Source organism: Canis lupus, chromosome 26 (genome assembly GCF_048164855.1).
Source record: "Canis lupus baileyi chromosome 26, mCanLup2.hap1, whole genome shotgun sequence".
NCBI classification, from domain to species: domain Eukaryota; kingdom Metazoa; phylum Chordata; class Mammalia; order Carnivora; family Canidae; genus Canis; species Canis lupus.
Genome location: NC_132863.1, coordinates 24,587,075 through 24,612,122, shown reverse-complemented (window position 1 = coordinate 24,612,122; position 25,048 = coordinate 24,587,075). Strand labels below are relative to the sequence as shown.

General features: G+C 49.7%; 1 protein-coding gene and 1 long non-coding RNA gene across 2 annotated transcripts in view; one reads left to right on the top strand and one right to left on the bottom strand.

Annotated features, from left to right (window-relative positions):
• LOC140618849 (uncharacterized) lies at positions 1-21,850 on the bottom strand. The gene is made up of 15 exons (XM_072801862.1): positions 21,773-21,850; positions 19,239-19,299; positions 17,943-18,150; positions 16,509-16,613; positions 15,300-15,431; positions 14,495-14,579; positions 14,334-14,397; positions 13,876-14,051; positions 12,852-13,034; positions 9,393-9,545; positions 8,151-8,218; positions 7,862-7,907; positions 5,489-5,552; positions 2,576-2,655; positions 1-435 (listed from the first exon to the last, which is right to left on the bottom strand). Exons 1-15 carry the CDS (start codon positions 21,848-21,850, stop codon positions 403-405), a joined length of 1,536 nt encoding a protein of 511 aa, XP_072657963.1. The 3' UTR covers positions 1-402.
• Positions 1-25,048, top strand: part of LOC140618323 (uncharacterized) — a 117,384-nt gene that overhangs the window by 2,933 nt on the left and 89,403 nt on the right. The gene's annotated exons all lie outside the window — the stretch shown is intronic.

The window sequence follows — 25,048 nt, the reverse complement described above, 5'->3', positions numbered from 1 at the left end:
GAAAAGCCCTTCCTTTTAAACATTTCAGGGTAGCTTTGCCACCTCCCAGAGTCCCCTAGCAAACTCAGAACCAGACTCCCTTTTTTTTTTTTAGATTATTTATTTATTCATGAGAGACACACACAGAGAGAGAGAGAGAGAGAGAGGCAGAGACACAGGCAGAAGGAGAAGCAGGCTCCATGCAGGGAGCCCGATGTGGGACTTGATCCTGGGTCTCCAGGATCAGGCCCTGGGATGAAGGCGGTGCTAAACCACTGAGCCACCCGGGCTGCCCCCAGACTCCCTCTTAAACAGAAATCATCTTATTGCAACTGAGATGTTCCACTGTGACTGTGGCCATTCTTGGACTCTCAAGGATCCAGACCACTTGTGGCTGAGGGACAGGCCTTCGGTAAGAACCGGCTATTCCTCTGGAACGGTCAGGAGCACATAACCCTGTGGATAGAAACAGGTAGACATGCCCTCTCTGTCCTTGCTGCCCACAAAACCAGCTATCCCAGCTCGCCATCTTGAGTAGGGTTGTATGTGTCCTAAGGGTACAGCTTCCCCTGTTGGCAAGAAGGCAGGGTCAGGGACAGACTGGACAAGGGGACAGAGTGCAGGGGAAGAAGGATCTTGAGAATGTCTGTGAAGGAAGGAACAGATCAATCCTTGGAGCTCTTCCTGAAAACCTATCTATCAAGAGTCCTCTACTATTTCTGATGCACTGGGGCTCATCCTGCCATGGTCACCCTGAGGTAGGTTTCTCATCCAGCTAGAGCCTCTACGTGCTCCCACCCACAATGCCCAAACCATGCTACTGGAATCTATCTGTTTCTGTACCTGTTTTTCCACCAGAAGGGGAGCTCTTGAAGGTTTCAGGGACTGGGTCTAACTCCTATCTTTGTCCTAGCATCACTCGGCACATGGCCAGGCACAGAGTGCCAGTGATATGTATTAACAGAATGAACTAGTGACAGTGAATGAATGAGGGAGTGATTAGGGTGGCCATGTAAGGATGTGCAGTTTGTGCACTGCCCAACTCCAGGCGATGTCGTTTCTGTACCATAGTATGAGTGGTGCATTTTGGAGTTGTGTAATACGTAACTGGCACAAATGTACGAGGCAGCCTAGAAGTGAATCAGTGAGTGAGCCTATGAGTCCTCCCACTCTGTCTCCTCTTGTCTCTGTAGGTCTGGTTATGAGAGAGCTGCTGCAGCTGTGTTCTGACTTGGCCATTTTTGGCATTCAGAACTATAGAGGGACCCCTGCCATTCCTGGCCCACTTTGCCAGGTGTTGTGGCATCATTCCTGGAGCAGCCCTAGCCCCTGTATTACCTGTAGTAGCTCATCTTGGGCTGACCGCTCCCTGCCAGGGTCATCCCTGGTTGAGTGGGGCATAGGGTAGGGGTCTGAGGATGGGGTGGGGAAGTAGCACAGGCAAGGATCTGGGGTTTTATGAGACAAACTGCTGCTGCTCTCTCCTGCCTCTGGCACTGTAACTTCTGGTTCTTGAAAGCAGGTTTCTAGTGTCTCCCAAATATCAAGATTGGGAACCAGGCATAAGCTGAGGATCCTGAAGCTCAAATTTTAGGTCTGGGATGGTGGGTCAAAGTAGGGCTGAGTGAAATCAGTGGTCCTAGCAGTTCCTTGTGCCTCTGAGGGGAACCCTCACCTCCACTGTCTATCTTTATCTCCATTTTATAGACAGGGACAACAGGCTGAGGGAGGGGCAGTGGCTTGCCTGATGTCACAGCCAGGAGGTTCCATCTGATTGTCTCTCTGCCCTGACCCTAGAGCCCCTTCAGCACTGCTGTTGAAGTGGGAGTCTCGTTAAGGTGGGAAATGAAGACATGAAGGGCATGTCTTTCCACCAACCCCATCTACTTCTCAGATTAACCTCATGGAGGGATGGAATGAAGGCCAAGGGGGCAAGGTGACTCTGGGGGCAGATTCAGAGCTGGCATTCTTCCTTGGTGGCACCTCTGTGGTTCCTCTGCTAGTTTTCTTGGCCCTCTGCTTGTTGGCTTCATCTTACCTCTGTGGCATTTAGCCAACCTAGTGCCAGCCTGGGTTTCTACCCTCTGATAGTTCACAGAAAGCAGGTGCCAGAGGCAAGAGCCCTGTTCTGGGGGCGGGGGGTTAGTGGGTGGTCCTGGCTAAGGGTAAAGGCTTTAAAATTAGATAAACCCCAATTGGAACCCTGGGCAAATGTCTCTGCCTCTCTGAGCATCAGTTCCTTCCCTTGTAAAATGGGAGAAATAATAACATCAACTTCATGGAGCTCATTGTGACAACTTCCTGTGTGAGGCATTGAAGCTTTCAGTGAGCCAGTGGCCTGGCTCCCTGAGGGATTCATGGAGCCTCATGGAACCTCAGTTTCTTCATCTATAAATGTGAGCCCTCCTCACATCCAGGAGGGCTATGAGATGGTGAGACTAGGGAAGTAAAGGGCTTGCCACATGCAGTGCCTCCTCTGCCTGAGACTCAGCCTCTACCCCTGCAGGATGAAGACAAGGCACCTGTAGGGGTCCAAGACCCTTCGAGCTCTGACCTCCCATGGGTGTCTCAGGAGACTCTTTTTCTCAGCATTTACCTTGGAGGGCTCCACGTGGGCCTGGTCAAAGGAGATGCCCTTGACGTTGGGCAGCGGAAGGTCTTGTTCTCCGAGCAGCTCTGTGAGAAGTGTGGGTAGGGGAGAGTTCAGTGCCCTGATGAGTGTGGGGTGGGGCCGTGCCAGCTGGCCCCTGGCTGACTGCTCCACTGTCCAGAGCAGAGAAGGGACTTGGCATGGCCCCTTTCTCCTCCCCTTTCTCAGGGGACACTGTCCCTTATCAGGTAACCTCACTCCAGAAAATCAGGTCTCTAAACAGCTACTCTACTCATTTATTCAAAAGCTGCCTTGAGGGCAGCCCCAGTGGCCCAGTGGTTTAGCACCGCTTTCAGCCCAAGGTGTGATCCTGGAGACCTGGGATTGAGTCCCATGTTGGGTTCCCTGCACGGAGCCTGCTTCTCCCTCTGCCTGTGTCTCTGCCTCTTTCTCTCTGTGTCTGTCATGAATAAATAAATAAAATCTTAAAAAAAAAAAAAAAAACCAAAAAACTGCCTTGAGGGAATTTCTTCTTGGAAAATTTCAGTAACTATGAACACATTCTTGTGGAGATATTCTTAGCAGCATTTTAAGGAATGTTCGGTTTGTTGAAAGCATCTTAGGATTCTATTAATGAATTTCATTCTTCTCATTTAATTGAGGAAAACAACTGAAACAATGTGCTCCTGAAAATGCTAGAATGTTGGCAGAAACAAAATGTCTCAGAAAAAGATTAGGAACAAGTCAGTATAAACTGAAAAATCAGCCTTAAAACACTAGGAACTTGGTTATATAATAAGAAAATATCCATTAAATATATTAAAGAAAATATTAGTCAATATACTCATTTATCAAATATATGAAAGGTAATCCTTAGAGTAAATTTTTGGTAAGTTGGTAAATGGTAAACTTGGAGAATTGGTCATTTTGTAAATTGAGTTTCAAAGAATTAACCATTTGGCCAGTTGATTTTTGGCAAACTGAATTTCTGAGATTTGACTTTGAGGGCCTGGTATGGGCCCCTCCTGCCCCAAATTTTGCACTGACCAGCCCTTACCGCTCCCCCCCCAGGCTCCCCACCATCACTCTGGGCTCAGGGGAGGGTCTCATACCCCCTTGCTGGCCCTTTGTGTCATTCCAGCCCAGTTAGGTGAGAGGCAGGGTGGAGGAAGAGTGACAGGTGCCTCTGGTCTCCCATCTGGCCTGTGATTTGCAGAGGCCTTGTCACCAGCCTTCTAACTCCTCCTCATTGCAATCCTTTCTCTGTGTTGGGACCAGATGACCCTGCCTGCATCAGAGGCTTCTGTGAATCTCTTCCCTGCCAATTTTCTCACTCTTAGGCTGCTTCTTACAGGCAGTTCTCCTATATTTCCTTCAGTGGCTTTGGCCCTGCTCCTTTCTTCCTTGTGGGGGAGCTTGGACAGGACCCCAGTGTGAATGGCACCTTCTAACATTGTACAACCGACTGGCCTGGGTGTTCAGAACCTGCAAGACTATCTAGGCTTCATGAACCCAGACCTAGCTCCTGGGTTATCTCTTGACTCTCACCATAGCTCTCTTTGGTCGAGGATCTAAGATACACTTATTGAATAAGCTGCTTGTGGTAGGCACTGGCCAGGTGAGGTTGCATCCTTGCTTACCTACACTCTTTTTCTGGCTGCCTTGCTGGGCCTTTCATCACCACTGTTCACCACCTCCAACTGGTCCCCCTTCTTGAACACAGATTTACTTATTTTATGCCCAGAACTTTTCCTGGCTATTGAGGGCCACAGAATGATGCCAAACCCTTCAACCCAACCAGAATTTGAGTTCCTGCCTGCATCTCTAGCCTCACTCTGCAGTCCTAACAGGAGTCTTCAAGTTGGAGTGTAGAGAGATGCCCCTATAAGGGGGAAAAAAAGCCACAGTTCTGGGCTCAGCTCTGCCAGACTTGCTGTGTGACCTTGGATAAGTCATTTAATTTCAGTGAGCCCATTTGAAAAAGGAGGAAGCTGAGCCAGATGATTTCTCAAAGGTGAGTAAGGTCTGAGCTGGTTATCCTGTATGTACTCCCGGAGTGTCTCCTGGATGGGAGGCACTGGACGGGGTGTGGGGAGACAATGAAAAGCAGACAGGGTCCTCACCCTTGGGCAGCTTACCATTTGTTTAAGGTAATGGCCGTTGACCAAATAATCATGTAAGTAGGTGGGCAATTGTTGCATAGACTGTGTCAGGGGAGGGAGAACAGTGAGTTCTATGGAGCAGAGGAACCTGACTAGGCTCCACACTCCCTTAGAACTCACTTCCCACTTCCTAGGGTCATCTCCCTCACATCTACCTGCAGTCTGTTATCTCAGGATCTGCTTCTGAGGGAGCTGGAACAAAGACAGTGCTGTTTTGTTGCTGATAGCTAAATATAGATGTGATGTCTCAAAAAAATTCAGCTTTAGAGTGTCTAAGATACAAAACATCTACCCTATTGGCAACGTTTGACTGAGCTGAGTGTTAGCTGCCCACTTACAGCAGTGCATGTTTGCTGTCGGCCCCACCTGACCTGCTTCCTTTGGGAATGGTACCTCCCTGGACCCTGAAAGCACTGGAGTTGTGAACTGTGGTCTCCACCATCTCTAAGGCCCCTACCTGTTCTCACTTTCCAAGATGCCAATCCCCTAAGAAGCCTTCCTGGCCACGCATCCCACTTCTGGGCTCCTCTCAGCACAAGCTGACTGGGCAAAGAACAAGGGCCCTTCCCACCCCGCTATCTGCCACACTCCAAATTTCAGTGTCTACCCTGCCTCCATCTGCCTTGCCTGTGGGCAGTTCTTGACCAACTCTAGGGGACAAGGCAGAAACCAGCTGTCCACGCAGAGCTTTGGACACAGTTAATGCTGTTCCAAGCTGCATGGTATATGGGCATGGGGAGAAATATGGGGGGCTCACCATTGTGATGGGGCAAAAATATCCTGTTCAGAAGCTCTAAGAGAAAGGCCTCCAAACGTTTTTCCTACAACAGATGAAAAAAGAACAGGAAGGTCACTTTGCTGGGTTGGCAGATTCTGATCATGGGAATTGGGCACCTCCACACTACAGGTGCCCAAAGGAGATCAGAAATAGTCCTGGGGGCTCCATTTATAAAGGGCATTGGAGCCAGCTGACCGGAGAATGAAGGGCCTGGGGCAAGTTGAGGGACCTGACAAAGAGTTACCCTCACTCTAGGTCACAGGGGCTATCTTCATATCTGTAGAATGGCCCAGGGGGAGAGCAAATAGGTTGGGCCAGAGGAAACCCCAGGACCAGAGCTTCACAGGGACCAACTTTGTGTCAGTTCGAGGAGGAGCTCTCCAATGCTTAGACCAGTTTGGTAACGGGGCAGGAATTTTCTCATTGAGATAGCAAGCCTCCTGTTACCTGGGATGTTTAAGAGTTTCAAGAGGTTGATCAGGGCTGCCCCAACCCATTTGGACAGATTGGAAAAAGACTTCCCTTTTTAAAGACATTCTTATCTCATGTACTGGGAGACTGTTACAAACATATTTGTATCTGTATTATCTATGATGTCAGTGGCTTGTACAGTGCATGACCTGTGCAACCATATACAGCAGCCCTGGTCTGGATGACTGCCCTCTGATGATGTCTTAGAAGGGACATTGACCTGGGAAGATAATCTTTAGGACATTTCATGCCTGAGATCCTATGCAAGTAAGGCCAGAGCAAGGTCTCATACAGCAGGGCTGATAATTTTGAAGTATTTCCCAGTAACATGTTCTTGTTCAGTCCTTTCATCTTGTTGTTTTTCCATCTTGCAGCCTTCTCCTATTAAAGCCTAGAGAATGAGGTTCATAGTCTTGTGGAAGTGGAGGATGGTGGGATATCCCCAGGGTGGGGCAAAAGGGGAGTTACTTTAGGGGGCCTCCCTCAGACAGGCAGGGGCAGTGAAAAACTTTCAGTGTAGGAGCAAGAACAGTGCTTGAAGGAAGAGACCGTGTGTTCCACCTGTGGACTCATTGACAAGTGGGGCCAGTGTCCCAAGGGTGAGGAGGGACCAGACTCATCACACTAAGCAGAAACTCCTCTCTGCCACATGGGGTGCAGATGGCTGAGGTGGCTCAGGACACTATGCTGGGAGGCCATGGGCGTGGAAACCCAGAAAGGGGGTGCAAACTGAATGTTCTCCCGAAGGAGGCATTCAACTTGTAGAGAAGGAGGTGTTCCATCATCCTGCACACCTCTCTCACTTCTTCCCCACATCCAATGCAGCAGGAAATCCTGTCAGCTCTATGTTCAGAATGTGTCTTGCACCTGGCCACTCCTCCCCCAACCCCACTGCCACCTGCCACCATCCTGTCCAAGCCTCATCAAGCCTCTGCATTGTTCTACCAGCCTGCTCAGTGGCCTTCCTGCCTCTGCTCCAGCCCTCTCCAGTCTGCTACTTCTGTCCTCAGAACCTTGCATTAACTTTTATCTTACTCAGGAAGATCCAGCCCCCCTCCCCACCCCAGTAGGCCACGTTCACTCTCTGACCTCCCCTCCCACTCTCTGATCCAGCCATCCTGGCCCCCTCACTGTTCCCTGAACCATCAGACACACCCTTGCCTTGGGGCTTGGGTCCCCTCTTCCCCATAACCCCATAGCTCTCTCCCATCAAGTCCTCCAGTCTTCACTCAAACACTTACCTTTTCTTTTTAATTTATTTATGATAGTCACAGAGAGAGAGAGAGAGAGAGAGAGAAAGAGAGGCAGAGACATAGGTAGAGGGAGAAGCAGGCTCCATACACCGGGAGCCTGACGTGGATTCGATCCCTGGTCTCCAGGATCGCGCCCTGGGCCAAAGGCAGGCGCCAAACCGCTGCGCCACCCAGGGATCCCAAACACTTACCTTTTCAATGAGACCTTCCCCCCATCTTCCTTTTAAGTATTACCTTCACCTGCACTCCTGATCCCCTGCCCCTCTTCTACTTTTCCTAGCATTATCACCTGATTCCATACTATATCGTTTACCTTACTGTGTGTATTGTTCATTATCTGACCTTATCCTGCTAGATTTTGAGTTCCACGAGGACAGAATCCTTTGCTTTGTTCACTGACATATCCCAAATACCTAACACAAGGCTGGGCACCTAGTAGGTATTTGTTAAGTGTATGAAAGAGTGAAGTGGACAAGTTCTGGAGGCTACCCTGACCCCATAGGGTGTGGGACTCCAGGGCAAGGTAAGATCAGTGATAGAGAGTGAAGCTTTCACCTTCCTAAATCAGGGACCTGCTGACGGGTCCTTCAGAACCATGGAGAGAGGCCAGAGGTAAGGGGAGACTCACCTGCTTTGCAAGGCCAGCAGGGTAAGGGCCCAGGGTGACAGCAGTGCTACCAGAGAAAAGAGATCATCACCCTTTCAGGTCATGGCAGCTGCTTGAGGGTGCAGCACTCAGTGACCTTCCAACACAACACCCCCTCCCTCCTTTTTTTCCTCCCTCCTCATACACCACTCCTTGCATGCTGACAGTGGGCATGGAAATGCACCCCGGACCACACTCCTGCCCCCTACTCCCCCATCTCTCTGTCAGTCCTCTTATTTCTTCTGAACATCCAAAACCAGAAGAACATTACCTGTTTGGCGTGAACTGGAGTTTTAATTCCTGATTTCTTGAGGAAAATACAGCCTTTGAAAGGAGATTCTGTGGGAATTGAAATTAGATCAGAACAGGAGAGGAGTTTATATTCCAGCTAGAGGGATTCCCTTCACCCTGGCCACCATGAGTGCTTGTGAGAGGGCTGGTCCCTCTCATGTGGTCCTTTCCCTCCACCTCAACTGCTGGTCATCTGTGTTCAGATCATGCCTGTGTGGGTATTACCATGGGAGAGACACTGATGATGCTGGTGCTCCCAGAAACCAGGGAAGGCTGGGGCTGAGTATGAGGCTCAGCCCAGTGGATTGAAAACTTTTTGCAATGAGCTACTTGGCCATAGCATCACTATTGATGGAAGCCAGAGGACTCTGGTTTTGAGGGGGTTGTCTATGGGCTTCCATAATTCACACAGTCACCTTGTAGACCAGAAATATGACTTTTTACTACCAGTCAGAGATGACCGATTTCTTCTTTTTTAAAGTTTTAATTTACTTATTTAAGTAATCTCTACACTCAACATGGGGCTTGAACTCAAAACCCTGAGATCAAGAGTTGTATGCTTTTCCAACTGAGCCAGGTAGGTGCTCCAGAGATGACCAATTTCTTGACCACAGAGTCATGCTAACTAAGATCCCAAGGTCCTATGTATCCATTGGATGCTGCTGGGCTCACCTGTGGTGGAGCAACCCTCTGGTCCTCCTTGTCTGAGGTACCTCCCCAATTTTAAGGTCTGTGGAATGGGAAATGGGAATCCCAAGGGGGCTCAGAATAAAGAGGTGGAGACTTTGGAGGAAGCTGTATTTCCCCAGAAATAGAGTAGAGAACACAGACATGCTGAGCCCCTTATGAACTGTTTTCTCTGATCTTTCTCCTCAGTTTGTGGACAAGGGCTTCCAATGCAGCCATGTCCAGGGAAGACAGTCAGAAGACTTGACAAGTACCTGCAAGGCACTGAGCAGAGGTTGTCAGAGGCCAGCCCCTTAGTTGCTGAGGAGGTCCTTGGGGGAACACTGGAAGCCGAATTCAGGGGAGCAGGTGCTCAATTCTAATGTTCTGACAACAGGCACAGCTATTTGGGTGTGGACCGATCAAATATTAGCAGGTGATAGGGCACTGGGGTCTGGCAGTGAGGTCCGCCGCTGCCTCAGTCAGCTGGCCCTGGAGGTGCCCCCAAGTAGACCCAGGCCTTTCTGAGGAACAAAGAATTTCAAGGCTTACTCACCCAGGAAACTGAGACAGAGGAAGTGTTGCTAGGCGCCAGCAGCATCAGCGAGCCTGGCTGGGTGATGGTGGCGGTGTGGCCGTCAATGTGGACAGTGGGAGGGTCGGGAGTGCTGATGGTCAGTCTCACATTTCCTCTGGACTGATTAGGAGTCTGAATGAAGTTAAAGCAGAAAAGGTGCAGACAGATGAGAGGATGGAGTTCCTTAACTCCCAGCTTGGAGGAATCGAACAGGATCATCTAAGGTGTCAGGGTCTCCGAGGTGGTATTATAGCTCTGCTGCAACTTGCTGCATGGCCTTGGAAAGTTTACTTAACCTCTCTAAGCTCCTTTAAGGTAAGATCACACTCTCCTGTCCTTGGGCATGTGTAGCAAGAAAGGACATAGAGTTTGGAGCCAGAATCCCCACTCCACCACTTGTAGGCTGTGTGGCCTGAGACAAGTTGCTTTACCTCTCTGTTTTCACACTTGTAAAATAAGGATAATCCTTCCTACTCCATAAGGTTGTTATGTGGATTGGATGAATTCAGTCATGTAGAGTGCTTAGGATAGAGCCCAGCAGCTCGTAATGCTACTGTTATCTGCTGCTCTCGTTTGTTCATCAGATGCCATATTCTAATAGCCTTTGGAGAGAGGGCACTGAGCATGGATTCTGGAGTCCAGGACTGGCTTTAAATCCCGGTTCTGCCGTTTACTGAGCAGTGTGAGCTTGGGCAACTGAATTCATCTTGCCATGCCTCAGTTTGCTCATATATGAAAATGGGATGAAGCATGAGGTGTCTCAGATTATGTTGATATAGGTGGAGGGGCCTGGCACATAGTCACTGCTCACTATTGTCTCACATGTGCACATCTGTCTGCCTCAGTAGGTGTGCCTTAGCATGGTCAGGGACCTGTTCAAGAGTGAGTAATAACGCTAGCACCCTGGCCATGGTCCCTGGGCAGGGTGATGAGCAAAGTGCCTCGCTCGAATCAACTCCTCTAACCTCATGGCACCTGTGACGTAAGTGCAGTGAATTTTGGAGCTCACAGTAGGTAACTCTGGCCAGATGGAACATGCTTATGTGACCCAACCCTGCCCCCATCCCAGACTCTTCCCTGAGATCCTGGCTGTGGTGCTGGAGGGGAAGGAAGATGGTAACACACCCACTGGGGGCCCAGGCTCCAGCTCTTCCAGTGACAACAGCTGAATGAGTTTGGCAGCTTGGAAAAAGAGCAAAATGGGTGGCTTTTAGAATCTTGTAGATCTGTTCTGAGCAGCTTCAGGGTAGGGGTGTCAATGGGATTCAATGAAGTATACATAATTGCTTTCAACTGAATGCACTACCTGCACATTAGTCATTGTCAACATGGGAGGAACCATTCACCTGGTTTCTCACCATGATATATCTGGAAATGTTAACATTTTGTTGTTTCAGTGATTTCCTCCTCCCAATTTTTACTGTGAAAATTCCTACATATGCAGCAAAATTGAAAGAATTTTATAGGAACATTTGTATACTTATCACCTAGATTCTTCAATAAACATTTCCTATACTTTCATTATCACACTTTTATCCATCTATCCATACTCCATTGGTTTTTGAAAATCATAAATCATGATAAAAAATAAAAAATGTGTAAAGTAAGAAGTACAAGTCTACCCCAACACCTCTTCCCCTTTTACTCCAAATCCTATTTTCAGGGTAACTACTGTTGGCATTTTGGAGTATATCCTGTTCTCTACACACATTTAAGCATGCATAGATGAGAACATTTTTTTTAAGATTTTATTTTTTAAAAATTTATTCATGAGAGAGAGAGGCAGAGACACAGGCAGAGGGAGAAGCAGGCTCCATGCAGGGAGCTCCATGTGGGACGTGATCCTGGAACTCTGGGATCACGCCCTGAGCTGAAGGCAGACACTCAACTGCTGAGCCACCCAGGTGTCCCAGATGAGAACATTCTAATCATGGTCATTTTTCTCTCAATATCAGTATATATAGAACAACCTAAGTCTTTTTAACACTTGCATAGTGTTCTACCTTATATGACCATAACTAGCTCATTTTACCAATTTCTTATTGATGGCCACCTAGGTTAACTTTATTTTTCACTCTGTAGCAAGTGAAGGTATAAAGAGCACCCTTGCACAAATACCTTTGCCCACTGGTGTAAGAATTTCTGTAGACATGGAATTACCGTGTTCACTTAACCGTCACAGAGTTGCCACACCTGTGTGGGAAGGAGGGAACAGCATGGGGAGCCTGGCTCCACTCCTGATCCCACCCGGTGGGTCACCTTGGGCAAGTCACTTTCCCTATGTGGGCCTTTGTGTCTTCATGTAAAAATTGAAGCAGTAACATTGTATCTTTGGATATGGGTCTTAGGATTTTGTATTTCCATGTTTATGGAGTACCTACTGGATGCTGTAGACATAGTATACCATCCATAGTTCCTGTCCTCAAAGTGGGGGAGACAGTGAACACGGAGAGTTAAATAAGTAAACACAAATACACCTACATGTATGTGTATGAGTATACATATGACTTTGGATATACAACTTTACTCACACACACACATAGTGTGATCAGTGTTTTGAAGGGAAAGGGACAGAAAGAAAAAGAGAGAGGAAGTGGGGGGAGACGGGGAGGCTTATTTTAGGTATTTAGATGCGTTAGTCAAGGAGGGGCTCTCTGAGGAGATGATGTTTACACTGAGACCAACAGTGGCAGGAGAATGTTCCAGGCAGAGAGACCAGCACATACAAAGGCCCTGAAGTGGGTACCAGCCCTGTGTGGCTGGAGTGAAGTGGGTAAGGAGACAGAGCTGGAGAGGCTGGCGGGGAACTACAGGGAGGAGAGTGGGTTTCATTCAGTGTGGTGAGGAGCTGCTAGAAGCAACGATGTACTTGGATTTCTCCCTCATTTGATCCCGTCATTGACCCTGGGCACTTGCTCTTCTTGCAGACCTCTATGTGTGTACCTCCTTGTCAGCATTCAGGCCACCTCCCCGGAGACGTCTTCACTGACTGCAGCACCCCAGGTAGCCCTGTCATCTCCACTAGTCACTTGCTGATCCATTGCTCTTATTACAAATAAGATAAATTATTTTATTTATCTGTTTTCTTGTTCAGTTTCTGTTCTCCTCCTTGACTTTGAGCTCTGCAAGGGCAGGGACCCTGGGTGCACGGGGCCTGGCACATAGTAGGCTTTCAATTAATATTTGTGGCATGAATGAATGGATAAGTGTTATGGAGAGAGAAAAAATAAATGGACCTGGATGTTCAAGGAAATCTTCCTAGAGGATGGGACTTATATGCTGGGTTCTGAAAGCTGAATAGGAGTTCTCCAGGGAGGTCCAAAGAGAAGTGACTTACCTAGGTCTACCCAGAAAGGCACTTCTGCCAGCTGGGCCTTAGTTTCTTCATATGAAAAGTAGAGCAATAATGTCATGTACTCCCCTTTCCTGAGTACTCACTTTGGAGTCCTGGGGGTCCACACGGATCTCCTTGCTGGTGTAGAGGCAGGACAGGATATCATTGTAGGTTTCTAGCCCAAAAGCCAGGTCTGCCATGCTGCCTTGGGCTAATTTTGGAAGAGGTTGGGGGGTCAGGAGGGCAGGCCTTCGGGGTCTGTGGTCGGGGCTGCAGGGCGTCACAAGCTTCAGAAAAGAAGGGGAAATTCAGGGCAACAGTTCCTCTGGCCAGCAACTGGTTACAGCTGTAACCGATATCAAGGGCTCATTGTGTGCTAGGCAGTGCTGAACACACCTGCACAATCTCATTTCAACCTTACAAGGGTGCCATGAGATGGGAACTATCACTGTCCTCGTTTGACAAATGAGGAAACTGAAACCCAGAGGGGTAAAGTGACTTACTCAAGGTCCTACACATGGTCAGAGGTGGAGCTGGGTTTTGAACCCAGGAATTCTCCCCTTGCTTCTCCCTTATCTGATTCTATTCCCTTCTCTGTGCCTTTGTGAACAGTGCCTCCTGCCCATCCACTCAAATCCTTCCTGTCCACTTGACCCCCCTCCAGACCCTCCCGTGGGGAAGAGGAAGTGAACAGGAATTGGGCAGCCAGCCTCATCCCTTCTCTGCACCTCAGTTTCCCATCTGAGGGGTCCCTTCCAGCTGGGTGTTACGCATGATTCTGCACCCCTGAACTGCCCCACCTACCCTCTTGTTGGAGCCTGCTCCCTGCTCATGGACACGCAGCCCTATGGCTACTCCTGCTGTCCAGGAGTGAGGAGGGACTCTCTGGGCTCAGCATCAGCCCCCGAGGGCAGGGGCCTGCCAGGTGTCCCCTTCCTTCTCCTTCCTTCTCTCTCTCCTCCTCTTTTTCCTGCCACCTCCTTTTACCTGCTCTTCCTCCTTCTCCTCTTTATGCCTCCTATCCAGAGAAGCCCCGCCTCACTTTCCTCTTTGCCCATCCTCTCCCAGGCCAGTTGCTGTCCCCAGAGGGTCTGCCCTGGCTGGCAGGAGGAAAGGGGAGTGGCTTACTCGGACTTTCATCAGGATGGCTTCTTCTGTGAACTCCGTGGTGGTGACGTAGTACTGGAAGTCTTCTGGGCCTGAGATGGTTGGGGCTGCAATGATACCAGGACTCAGCTTCCCCTGGGGAAGGGTGGAAGGGTGTGGGGAGGCAGCGAGGGAGGGGAGAAATTTGTTCTCCTTCTCTGTGTAGCTCGAACATCCTCATGGGTTAGGTCTGTGCTTCTTGTGACAATGAACATTTATTGAGCAACAACTCTGTGCCAGGTTATGTGTGTTATTACAACAGTGTGATCTACTTTGTATGCCTAGGATTAGTCCCATTTTACATATGGAAACAGGCTCCAGGGGAAATGACTTCCCAAGGTCATAAGGCATAGTGCCCTTTCTCGCCCCCACTAGAAAGTAGGCTCCCTGCGGATAGGCTTTGTTTGGTTTCTGTTGTATTCTCAGAGCCTAGAACATACGTAGAGTGATATGCAGCAGGCCTTCCAGCAGTGAGTTGAGTAGAGTCGTGGCCAGGGGGCACACCTGCAGGGAAGGTATGATGGGGTCCTTGTCAGGTTGGGGGGCTCTCCCTTGGGGTCACACCCTTCTTCCAGGAGGCAGAGGAGGATAAACAACATACTATCTTCTGCAGGAGGAAGGGCAATGCCTCATCCAGGACACTTGTCACCAACTCCAGAGCTTCGTTCACCAGAAGGGGGTCCATCCTAGTGATGGGGGGGGGGAGCAGGTGGGGTCTGAGACACCAGGGAAGGGGTAACTGAGGCCAGGGGAAGGAGTCCATGGTATTGTTTGGGAACTCTAGAGTGGCTGCTTCCTTCCTGGTATCTCTTTTCTTCTCTTCCACCCCTATCCTTTCCTTTTCTGTTTTATTCCCTTCATGCCTTTACTCTCTTTCTCTATGACTTCTTCCTCTTCTTTATTTCTTCCTGATTGTCCCTCCCAGTGTCTATCTCTTTATTTCCTCTCTGATAAAGATCTCTGGGGTTTTTCAAGGAGGGAGAGTCAGGGAAGGCTTCTGGGAGGAGGTGGTTTTGTGCTAAGGTTATCTCAGCACCAGGGTTAGGCCATCTTTTCCCCATAGGCACCCCGTGCTGGCTGGGTTTTGTGGGCAATCCCATTTTACTGGTGAGGAAACAGGCTCTAGAAGTCAAATAGCTTGTACAGGGCCCCTGAGATAGGAAGCAGCCACGCTGAGATTTGACCTGGGTGGATGCCCACTCTCAGCCATGGCATTCCATGTGGAGGGAGGAAATGCTGATGGATGGGGTGTGCAGCTTGTAGCCATGGAGATGGTCCTATCCCTGATGCCCTGGGTCACTGAGAATGAGTCTGGGAAGAGGCAGCCCCAGCGGTGAGTGTCAGTGAAGGGCAGGGCAGCAGGAGCAGTACAGGAAGTGGGGGCATGGGTGTGGGCAGGTACTCACTGCTCCAGAACCTTGATGCTTAGGTATCCTGGTGGGGTGTGGCACTCCTCGAAGACCACCTTGGTCTTGTTCCCCGTATGTTCCAGCCGTACCCCAATGCGAATGTTCTTGATGACTTTGAGCCGCAGTATCCTGTAGGGGCAGTATGTCTAGGCAGGCTGCAAGCCACAGCCCAGTGTGGAGGCCAGAAGTCATAGGCTGGTGGCCTGCAGCTGCCTGCAGGGCTTATGAAAAACTAGGAGAGGTCATTAAAGATACAGATCTCATACTTTGGAAAATCTGAGAGATCTGACAATACCCGCTCACATCCTTGCAGTGGGGCAATCACCTGGGGCTGATGGTGACCTCGAGGTGGGCCACAGGTACTCCAGGTGCTCCAGTCCCCACTAGGCCACAGGTCAAACTGTGTGTTTACTGCACATCACCACAAGGGTGATGACACATTTATCATATAGGAGAGAAATATTTCTCTGTGTCCACATCTCTATCAAAAGAAATATTTCTTTGTGCTCACTTGTCTATTAAAAAGGGAAGCTAGACCAAGAAGTCTACATTTTATAAGAAAATGAGGAGTGGACATATTCCTAAAGGGCATTTAAGAAGATTTGTTTCATGTGTAGTCACCACCCGAAGCACTCCCTCTGTTGCTGCTGCTTGCAACCCCAGGTCAGCATCATCACCCACAGCTTAGTGGGTGATCCGAGCTCTCAGGGCGGCAGTGAATGCTCACAACAGCCAAGTGCAGGAGTGGACTGGATCATACACCCATTTTGTAGATGTGGAACTGAGGCCCAGGGAGCAGATGCCCTTTTCAAGTTGCCTGGATGGTGAGTGGGAGTGCAGTCCAGTTATGCCATACACTAAGGTGCTTGCACCAGACCCTCCTCAGATCATCCTGTTAATGTGTCTGCCTGTCACTCAGAGTGGCACATGTTCCCTGATGTGGGGGTCAGAGGGTTTTATCCAGTCTCTGCTGCTGACTCACTGTATGATCCTGGGCAGGTCCCTTTCCCACTCTGTACCTTGGGTTCCCCATTAGTAAAAATGAGTTGGAAACACGCCCAAGTGGCAAGAATTATTATGACCCTTCTGGTGACATAGGCAGGAAGCTTTGTGTAGCCCTGCATGGCTGCCTCTTGAGTCATAGCAATTAGGGGTTGGCCTGCCTGGCTCTGAGGAAGGTTGGGAGGGTGAACCCAGTGTACTCACTCCTGGAGCGAGAGGTATAGTTTGCTTCGCAATGTGACCTGCAGCAGGCTGTCGCTCAGGATTTGCAGGGTAACCTCAGGTCCTTTGACATCTTCTATGACCAACCTGTGAGAGGTTTGGGGGGTGTTGGTATGGCCTGGTAAGGCCACTGTTGTTCTGTAGAGTGTGTGTATCTTGGTTGGTTGGAATAAGGGTGGACCCCAAGGGGAGTCTGAACAGTTTTGGGACAACCCTATCCCTGATCCCCAGCCCAGATGAAGAACAATGGGGCTGTAGTTCCAGCCTCCAAACCTTGAACACCTGGCTGAGTCCCTTCCCTTCTTTTGGCCTCAGTATCACCCTCTACAAAATGGGGAGAATATAGTGGACAGGCTGTCTATATGCATTGAGACTGCCTGAATTCAAGTATAGGCATTCTGCAAGAGGGAAGCAAGCAAGTGTCAGAGAAAGCAAGATGGCTGGTGATCCCAACCGCCATCCCAACCGCCATCGGTGGAGGGGCCATCTGCCCTGCCAAGGGTTCTGGAGGGAGGACATGAGCCTTCTACTCCCCTCAGTGATGTCAGTTCCCAGCATCTCCCTGAGCTGAGAGGAGCCCAGAGCCCTTTTTGAACATTAGATACAAGCTGGCGAGTCATCTGGTACCCACTAGAATGGGCAGCAAAATGTCCCAAATTAGGAGAGAGGCGTGGGTGCAGCCGTGCCCACACCTTGGTCTTGGACTTTCAGCCTCTAGAACTGTGACACAATGAATTCCTGTTGTTTAAGGCACAGTTTGTGGTACTTCATTATGGCAGCCCTAACAACCTATACAATCAGAGAACCTAGATTTTGATTAAAATCCCTTGATTTGGGGATCCCTGGGTGGCTCAGTGGTTTAGTGCCTGCCTTCGGCCCAGGGCATGATCCTGGAGTCCCAGGATGGAGTCCTGCGTCGGGCTCCCTGCATGGAGTCTGCTTCTCCCTCTGCCTATATCTCTCTGCCTCTCTCTCTCCCTCCCTGCCTCCTTCTCTCTCTCTCTCTCTCTCTCTCTCTTTCTCTATCTCTTTCTCTCTCTCTCTCTCCGTGTGTCTCTCATGAATAAATAAATAAAATCTAAAAAAAAAAAAACCAAACCCTTAATTTTTAAATATTGGCAATTCATTAAAATGGTTTTAATTTTTTAAAATGGAAATACTTAAAAAACACTATGCAAGTTTGCAATACCCAGGTATAGGCTGAATGTAGAGGTCTGGAGGGCCACCAGGCTGACATCCTTGATTTAGACTGTGCTTTGTTCCTTGGACAGTTATAAGTGGCTCGGAGAGATTTAGAACGCTAAAGATGCACTTGCTGAGTGTTTTCCAGGCTATAGAGAACCTCCAAGGACACCTGCCCGAAACGGCTGAGCCTGAAGGGGGAGGAAAGGCCAGAGGCAGCCTCTGCAGACTCACCCGCCTGCCTGGAGCAGCTCCCTCAGTAGTGGGAGGCTCTTCCCCGAGAGCAGGTCCCCGACCAGTGACAGATCAAGTCCACTGCTCTTCTTGGAGAGACCTTCTCTTACGAAGGGCAGGTGGTCTAGGATGGCGACACCTTCACTTGTGGCCCCCGTCACAGGAATCCTGGCCAGGCGGTCCAGGACGTGGTATTCGGAGAACAGGTCTGAAATGTCTGAGGACACAAGCCTCTCCTCAAGGTGGGGCTTACCTTTCATTTAGTCATTCAGCAAATGCCCACTAGCACCAGCTCAGAGTCAGCAATTTAGATTTTCAGCAGGTACTTATTAAGTGCACACACTGTTTTGGGCTCAGGGAACAGGAGCAGTGGGCAGCCTGGGCCTATAGAGTGTACATGTTAGTGGGAGAGACAGACAAGAACTGAGCACTCAGATAAGCAAACAAGGTAATTTTTGAAAGTAAATAAGTGCTTCAAAGAAAATAAGATGGAGCTGAGTTAGAACATGACTGGGGTGAGGTCTACATTAGATAGAGTTGTCAGAGAAAGCCTCTCTGAGAAGGAGGAATTTGAGCTGAGACCTGAATAAAGTGAAGGAATCCATTATTGCAAGATCAGGGAGGAGAGCAATGTAGGTAGAGGGAACAGTATGTGCAAAGGCCCTGAGGTGGTAATGAGTCTGGTGAATTTATGGAACTGAAAGTTCAGTAAGACTAGACAGTGGTGAATGGGGTAGGAAGTGGATGGGCAATAAGGAGTTCATCGTCAAGAGGGAGAGAGACAAACAGACAGATAGACAGGGTACTATAATACATCAGGTCATGTAGATGAGGCTTCACCAAAGGGCTGTGGGAGCCCAGATGAAGGACTCCTTCTGCCTGGGAAAACTGGGATGGACTGTTAGAGCTGTTAGAGCTTTGCCTTAAAGGATGAGTCAGACAGAATTCACTATGTTGGGAAGGAGAGAAAGAGAGTTGTAGGTGGAAGAAATAGCACAGGAAGAGAAAGAGGCTGGGAAGGATAAGAGGTCAGGGCAGGTGGCAGTGGAAGAGACAGGAAATGCAGGGTCTTGAATGCCAAGATGAGGAGCCTGGAGCTTCTTCTGAGGGCACTAAGGAACCAAGCAAGTGTTAGAGCAGGTGAAGAATGAGGTCAGGTCTGGGTGAAGGAAGGCAAATTCTGCTTCTGGTGATGGGGAGGCCAGAAAACAAAGCCTTGGGGAAGGAAGTGGTACCTTCTCCCATTCCTGCCCTTCCCTGAGATCTATCTCCTGAAGACCACTCCTTAAATTTTACCTGTTTCCAGCTGATTCTTGCTGATTCGCAGGAAGAGCTGGTGCTGGGCTTCCCCTTGAGCCTGGGGCAACAGCCCCCAGCATAGCAGTAACCCCCAGAACAGCAGCATCCTCCTAGTCAGGACCTGTGGACATAGAGCTAGGAACCCCAGTAGCCACCTCCATGTCCCCACTGGGGACCCGTTGTCTAGGGTCTCCTAGCTCTGCCTCCCCCAGAACCTCTGTCTAACTTTCCTCTCCTTGCCTTCCTCCCTAGGTCCAGATCTGCGTGTCCTGGTACACAGGCTATACTTCTCACCACCTCACACTAGTGCTTTTGTTTCCTTCTTCCAGGAATGCCCTTCCCCATTGTGTGGACTGTTTTCAAATCCAGGCTCTGTTACTTCTTGACTGTGTGACCCTGAACAACTTACATGACCTCTCTGTACTTCAGTGTTCTCATCTGTAAAGTGGAGATAAACATAGGTTGTTGTGAGGAATACATTCAACAGTACGTGCAGAGCACTCAGCAAGCAGTGTGCTCAGCACCTGTTAATGTGGCTGGGTGACACTGTGAGGTGTCAGAAGATGTACTACTCCCTTTGAACTATGGAGGTTTCTGGATCTTGGGGGAGGACAAGGGATGAAGGTCCTGGGGTAGGTATTAGACTGGCTGGGCTGGGCATCACAGGGAGGGGCTGGAAGCCACAGCTCTTTGCCAGCTCTAGTAGGGAACTATTTCAATATTTCAGCCAGGATATTCGTACAGGTTCTTATCAGCTGAACTTCAGCTCTGCCCAGATGAAATGCCCCAGTGACCAAAGGACATAGGCAGGGAGCCCTCCAAGTGGGCAGTCTCTGGAACTACGAGGCAGAGACCAGCTGGGATGCAGACCTCTCCAGCATTCGCAGGGCACACTGAGGAGCCACCACTGCACCTCCCATGCCACTCCCATGAATCAGCCACCGGGGGGGTAAATGCTGCCCTCAGAGAAGGACAGGAGGCTCCCCAAAGGCTGAGACTATTCTGAAGTACCTGAGAAAATCCTGGTAATGCCTTGAATTAGTAGTATCCAGTCCTATGTTGCTTGGTGGCATAGTAGCTCAAAACAGTGATTACTTTGGGTAATAATAAAATGTATTTATTCATTTGTATATGTGAGTTTTGGACAGGAAAATTTGTTCTTGTGGCATTAAATATTCACATTTTTGCTAACAGGCTGGTCTGAAATTCACCCCGATTCATCCTACCAGGGTTTAGTCAGTTCCTATTTTGGCATTTTTCTCAACCAGTTCACCCAAGTTGGCCTCTCCTCCCTTCCTGCTCTCCATACATCACACCGTCTCCCAGCTCTCTCCCTCTCTTGCCTTAAATCATCCATACCAGCCCTAACATCTGCTTGAGTGCTTACTATGGGGCAGGCACCATGCCGAGAACATTGTAAAGCTTCATCACTGAGTCCTCACCACAATGGTCTGGGATCATGGATTGCAAGTCCAATTTACAGATGACAAAACAGGCTCAGAGTGGAGAAATGAATCGCCCAAGGTCACACAGGTGGCAGAGCTTGGATTCCAACCATTAAGGACCTGTGCACCACTTCACATTATCATAGGTGCTCCAAGAGCATTTGAGAAGTGCCCTCCTTGTCCTTACCTCTCTAATAACAGGATTGCCCGGAATCTCCTTGGTCTCTGTCTCCAGCCTCCCAGAAAGGCACAATTTTTATAACCTGAGCTCTGAAGCCCGGCTGGGTGGGGCCAGGGCTGTGATCAGAGGAGCTGTGCAGTGGAGGAAGGAGTCCTCTTGGCATCAGGCGGCAGAGGGGCTTCTGGCCAAAACTGATAGCGCTCATCATTGAGGCCTGGCGGGCAGGCACTGGGCCCGGGGCCTACAGACCTCAGGGGAGGAGGGGTAGGAGAGTGGGGGCTCTGCGGGTTTGGGGGTGGGCCCTTTCCCTTAGAAATGACATCAGAGCTGCGGAGCCTGGGGCGGGGACTTCAGCTCTTGGGAGTGGCCCGAGGAAGCTGCCGATACAGGGATACAGGATGTGGCAGTCACAGAACCTAAGTGAGTAAGGGAGTGTGTTGGGGTGTGTGTGTGGAAGACAGCAGACGTGTGGGAGAGCCAGCCCTTTCATTACATCGTTCTGTGCCATGCCTCTGCAGCCAGACAGGCCTGGGTTCAAATCACCACTGTCACTCAGTAGCTGTGTAGCTGTGGGCAAGTTTTTCTTCTGAGCCTCACTTTTGACATCTATAAAATGGGACTAATAAATCTACATACTTTTTTTGGTATTTGCGAAGATTCATTGAGGGAACTCATATAGATGTCAGCAGCATAGGGCAGGGCCTGAACCATAGGAAGGGTTCAAAAAAGTTACTTATTTTAATTTCCATCTTAGAGGGAGAAAATTGAGGCTTAGAGAGGTTAAGTGATTTGCTCAAGGTTGCACAGCATGTCCACCATGGCAAAAGTAGGATTTGAAATCTGGGCCCAGAGGAGGGACTGGCTACCTAGTGAAAGGGAAATTCAGTATGCAAAGGTCCTCTTACGTGGAAATCCTGGTGCCACCATTGTGAGTGGGCACAGCTGGCCATGTCAGCATGGACTCCTTCATTAACTGCTGCCATGGTCATCTGAATGGCACTTGTATTCATCTCTAGGTAGCTTTTAGATTTTCTAAGGATTCTCCCTGATTAACTCTCTTCCCATTGACAACTCAGAGGCATGGTCAGGGCAGGTGTTAAACTCTAGTCTTCAGCTGGACACTCAGGGCAGAGGGGCTGGTGGTGGAAGAATGGGTTCTGGGAGGCAGCAGCTGCCTGGGAAATGCAAGGTCGATGTTAGATAGTTCTGAAGTTCTCGCTTTGGCTAATGTCAAAAGCAAATAGCTAGAGTTAGTATGATTCAGTGGCATATTTTCAATGGGATGTACCTATTCTAAAATCTCAGTCATGAAATCATGGACTTTTTGGTTGGAAGATGCCTTTTTTTTTTTTTTTTTAAGATTATTTGAGCTGGGAAGAGAGGCAGAGGGAGAGGGAGAGAGAATCCCAAGCAGACTCCACGCTGAGCATAGAGCTGGACTCAGGGCTCAATCCCACAACCCTAGATCACAACCTGAGCTGAAATCCAGTGTCGGATGTTTAACTGACTGGGCCACCTAGGAGTCCCTGGAAGATGCTTTCAAAGTTGGTGGATGCCCCTCATCTCTGTTGATAGTGTCTCAACATTACTGCCAAGTTTCTGTGCTCCTTCTGCCTGGAGCACAGAAAGGCTCTGGGGCAATTTCCTCCTCTGAGTCACTGGGGCCTGGAGCAGGATGTTGGTGGAAGCATGTAGCTCTCCCTTCTCTTCCCAAATCTGGCCTCTCTAAACTGGACAGGAGGGAAGAATTTGGCTGGATCCCCGTGGGTTGTCTGTTTACCTCATTGACTAATCAGAGGCTGAGAAATGAGGAGTTTCTGGAGGGTCTCCTTCATGAAAGGGAAGCTGTGGGAAAGACATAGAGAGGTACGAGACACCAGGATAGTCTGTCTCTGAGCCTCAGTTTATTGATCTGTAAAATGGGAATGTTAATCTCGCAGGAAGTGCACTAAGTACTAAACTATGCCAGGGACTGAGTGGCTGTCAGAGACTAGAGGCTGTTTAGCTGTCACTGGTATTTTGAGGGGTAAGAAAGTGGGCCACCGTCCTGCCAAGGATTCAGGTGGGAGGCTGGGACAAAGGAGTGAGGCTTGGGTTCCCATCATCTCACTGGCTGTGTGCTACTTGATCTCATCTGTAAGACAGAGACAGTAATAATTCCTTTGGGGCAGGATAGCTGACTGAGATATCACTTGGTGTTTTTTATTTGCTGCTGCTGCTAAGACTCAGAAGGAGGCAGAGTTTTCCCTTCCCTAGCCCAGGAAGGCGGTGGAGTCTTGGAGCTTCTGGTCTGAGGGTTCTTGCCTTAGGGGTGCATTGAGGGCGGTTGCGTTTTGGGGCCCAAACAGAAGGAGGCTGGTGCAGAAGACAGCCTTTCTCCTCTTTATGGGAAGTGGAGAAGGGGGAGAGGTGATGAAGGAGCACAAAGTGGAGGGAGGTGGTGTGGGCTAGTGGTTGGGGGCTGGTTGGTGGTCATGTTGAGTTGTCAGAGTCTCGGTCTCTTCATTTGTCATGTGGGGCTGCCAGAGGCTGCGAGGAAGCCTGGACGGGGGAAGTCTGTGACACCCTTAGCACCATACCTGCAGAGCACATGCTGGTCTTGGTTTGGCTTCCCCAGAAGCCATCCTGAGAGCAGGATTTGAGGGCAGGTGGCTGATTTGAGCGGCGATCCCAGGAGATGCCGGTAGAGGGGGAAAGAGAGGTGGGGAAGGAGCCGGCCCAGCCCTTGGAGGTGTTAGTAAGCAAGTGATCCCCGTGGGCACCTGGGTTTGGTCCTGTGGGGTGCTGTGGGAGCCAGTGTGGAGTTCCTCCCTGCCCCGATGGATGAGGAAGCAGGTTATTTATCCACCAAACTCCAGGGTGCCCCTCCTCCAGGAACTGATCATGGGTGGCTGGAACCCGGGAGCCATGGCTGTCTTGGAGAAGTGCCCTCATTTGGCCAGTCTTTTGAACCCCTGGCGTCAACAAGGTCATGGGGTGGGACAGAAATGCCATCCCTGGGACCAGATGGGACCGTAGACTAGAAGCCCTGCTCCATCTTTCAGGCTCCTCAAAGTGCTCCTTCCCCTCACATCCTTATACAACCCTAGGGAGCTGGAAGGGTCCCGCCCCAAACAGGTGATCGACTTTCTCATCTTCATGGTGAGAGAGGGTTCAAATCCAGACTCAGTCATGATTCGGGAAAATAATGGAATGTGATGCGTGGGGATGTAGATGGCAAAGTGTCTGGGAGTTGGGGATGCGAGGGGAAGCTGCCACATGGCACCTGGCCCCAGAAATGTTTGCTGCCCTGTGTAAACACCTTGAGTGGGGTCTTGTCCTGTCCTTTCTGTGTCCTTCTGGGCCTGGGTTGTGTCCTACAGATAGGAGAAGCTCCTTCCTGGCTGCATTCCCAGGCTGTCATCTGTTCTTATGGGCTGGTTTATGCCCTGAAGCTGGGTAATGCCTCTTCCTGAAACACCCACCTGCCCCTTCCTGGGAGGCCCCTTGTGTGACTGAAGGGCTCTGTGTCCTGGGGCAGGCCTGGAGTCTGGAGGACAAAGGCCCTGTTGTTGGTACTAAACTTGCTGGCATCAGGGAGACCAGGAGACAATGGCAGCCATACACTGTCCAAGTGGGAAGGGCTGTCAGTGCTAAGGCCTGATGTCCTGAAAGCCAGGTAACAACAGTGACAGTGACATCATTCACAGATGGCATTGTCCGAGTACCCTGTGCCAGGAACCCTTCTCTCTCATTTCATCTTCACCACCCCCTTCCAAGGTAGGGACTATGATTCTCCCCATTTTATAGAGAAGGAAACAGGCCCACAGAAGGGAAGCCACATCCCAGGGTCAAACATGACCATTGAGGGGTCATGTCAAAACTCCAAGCCTAGTTCATTTGCCTCCAGAATCACACTGTTCAGAGAGCCCTCTAGTCCTCACACTATCTAGATCAACAGAACAGGTGTCCTACCATACTACTGAGGCTGACACAGAAGGTAGAGGAGCACAATTGGCTTTCTTATCCCTTAGCCCAGGGAGGAAGCCATAACCCTGACATTGTCCATATATCGTCCAAATATGTCCCAGACATAGCTTGGACACGGCCCAGATCGGCTCAGGTGTGCCTCAACATGACCTAGAGGGGGCTTGGATTTCAGGTTCCCAAGCCTGCCAGAGTTAAAATAACTCCTGAGTTGG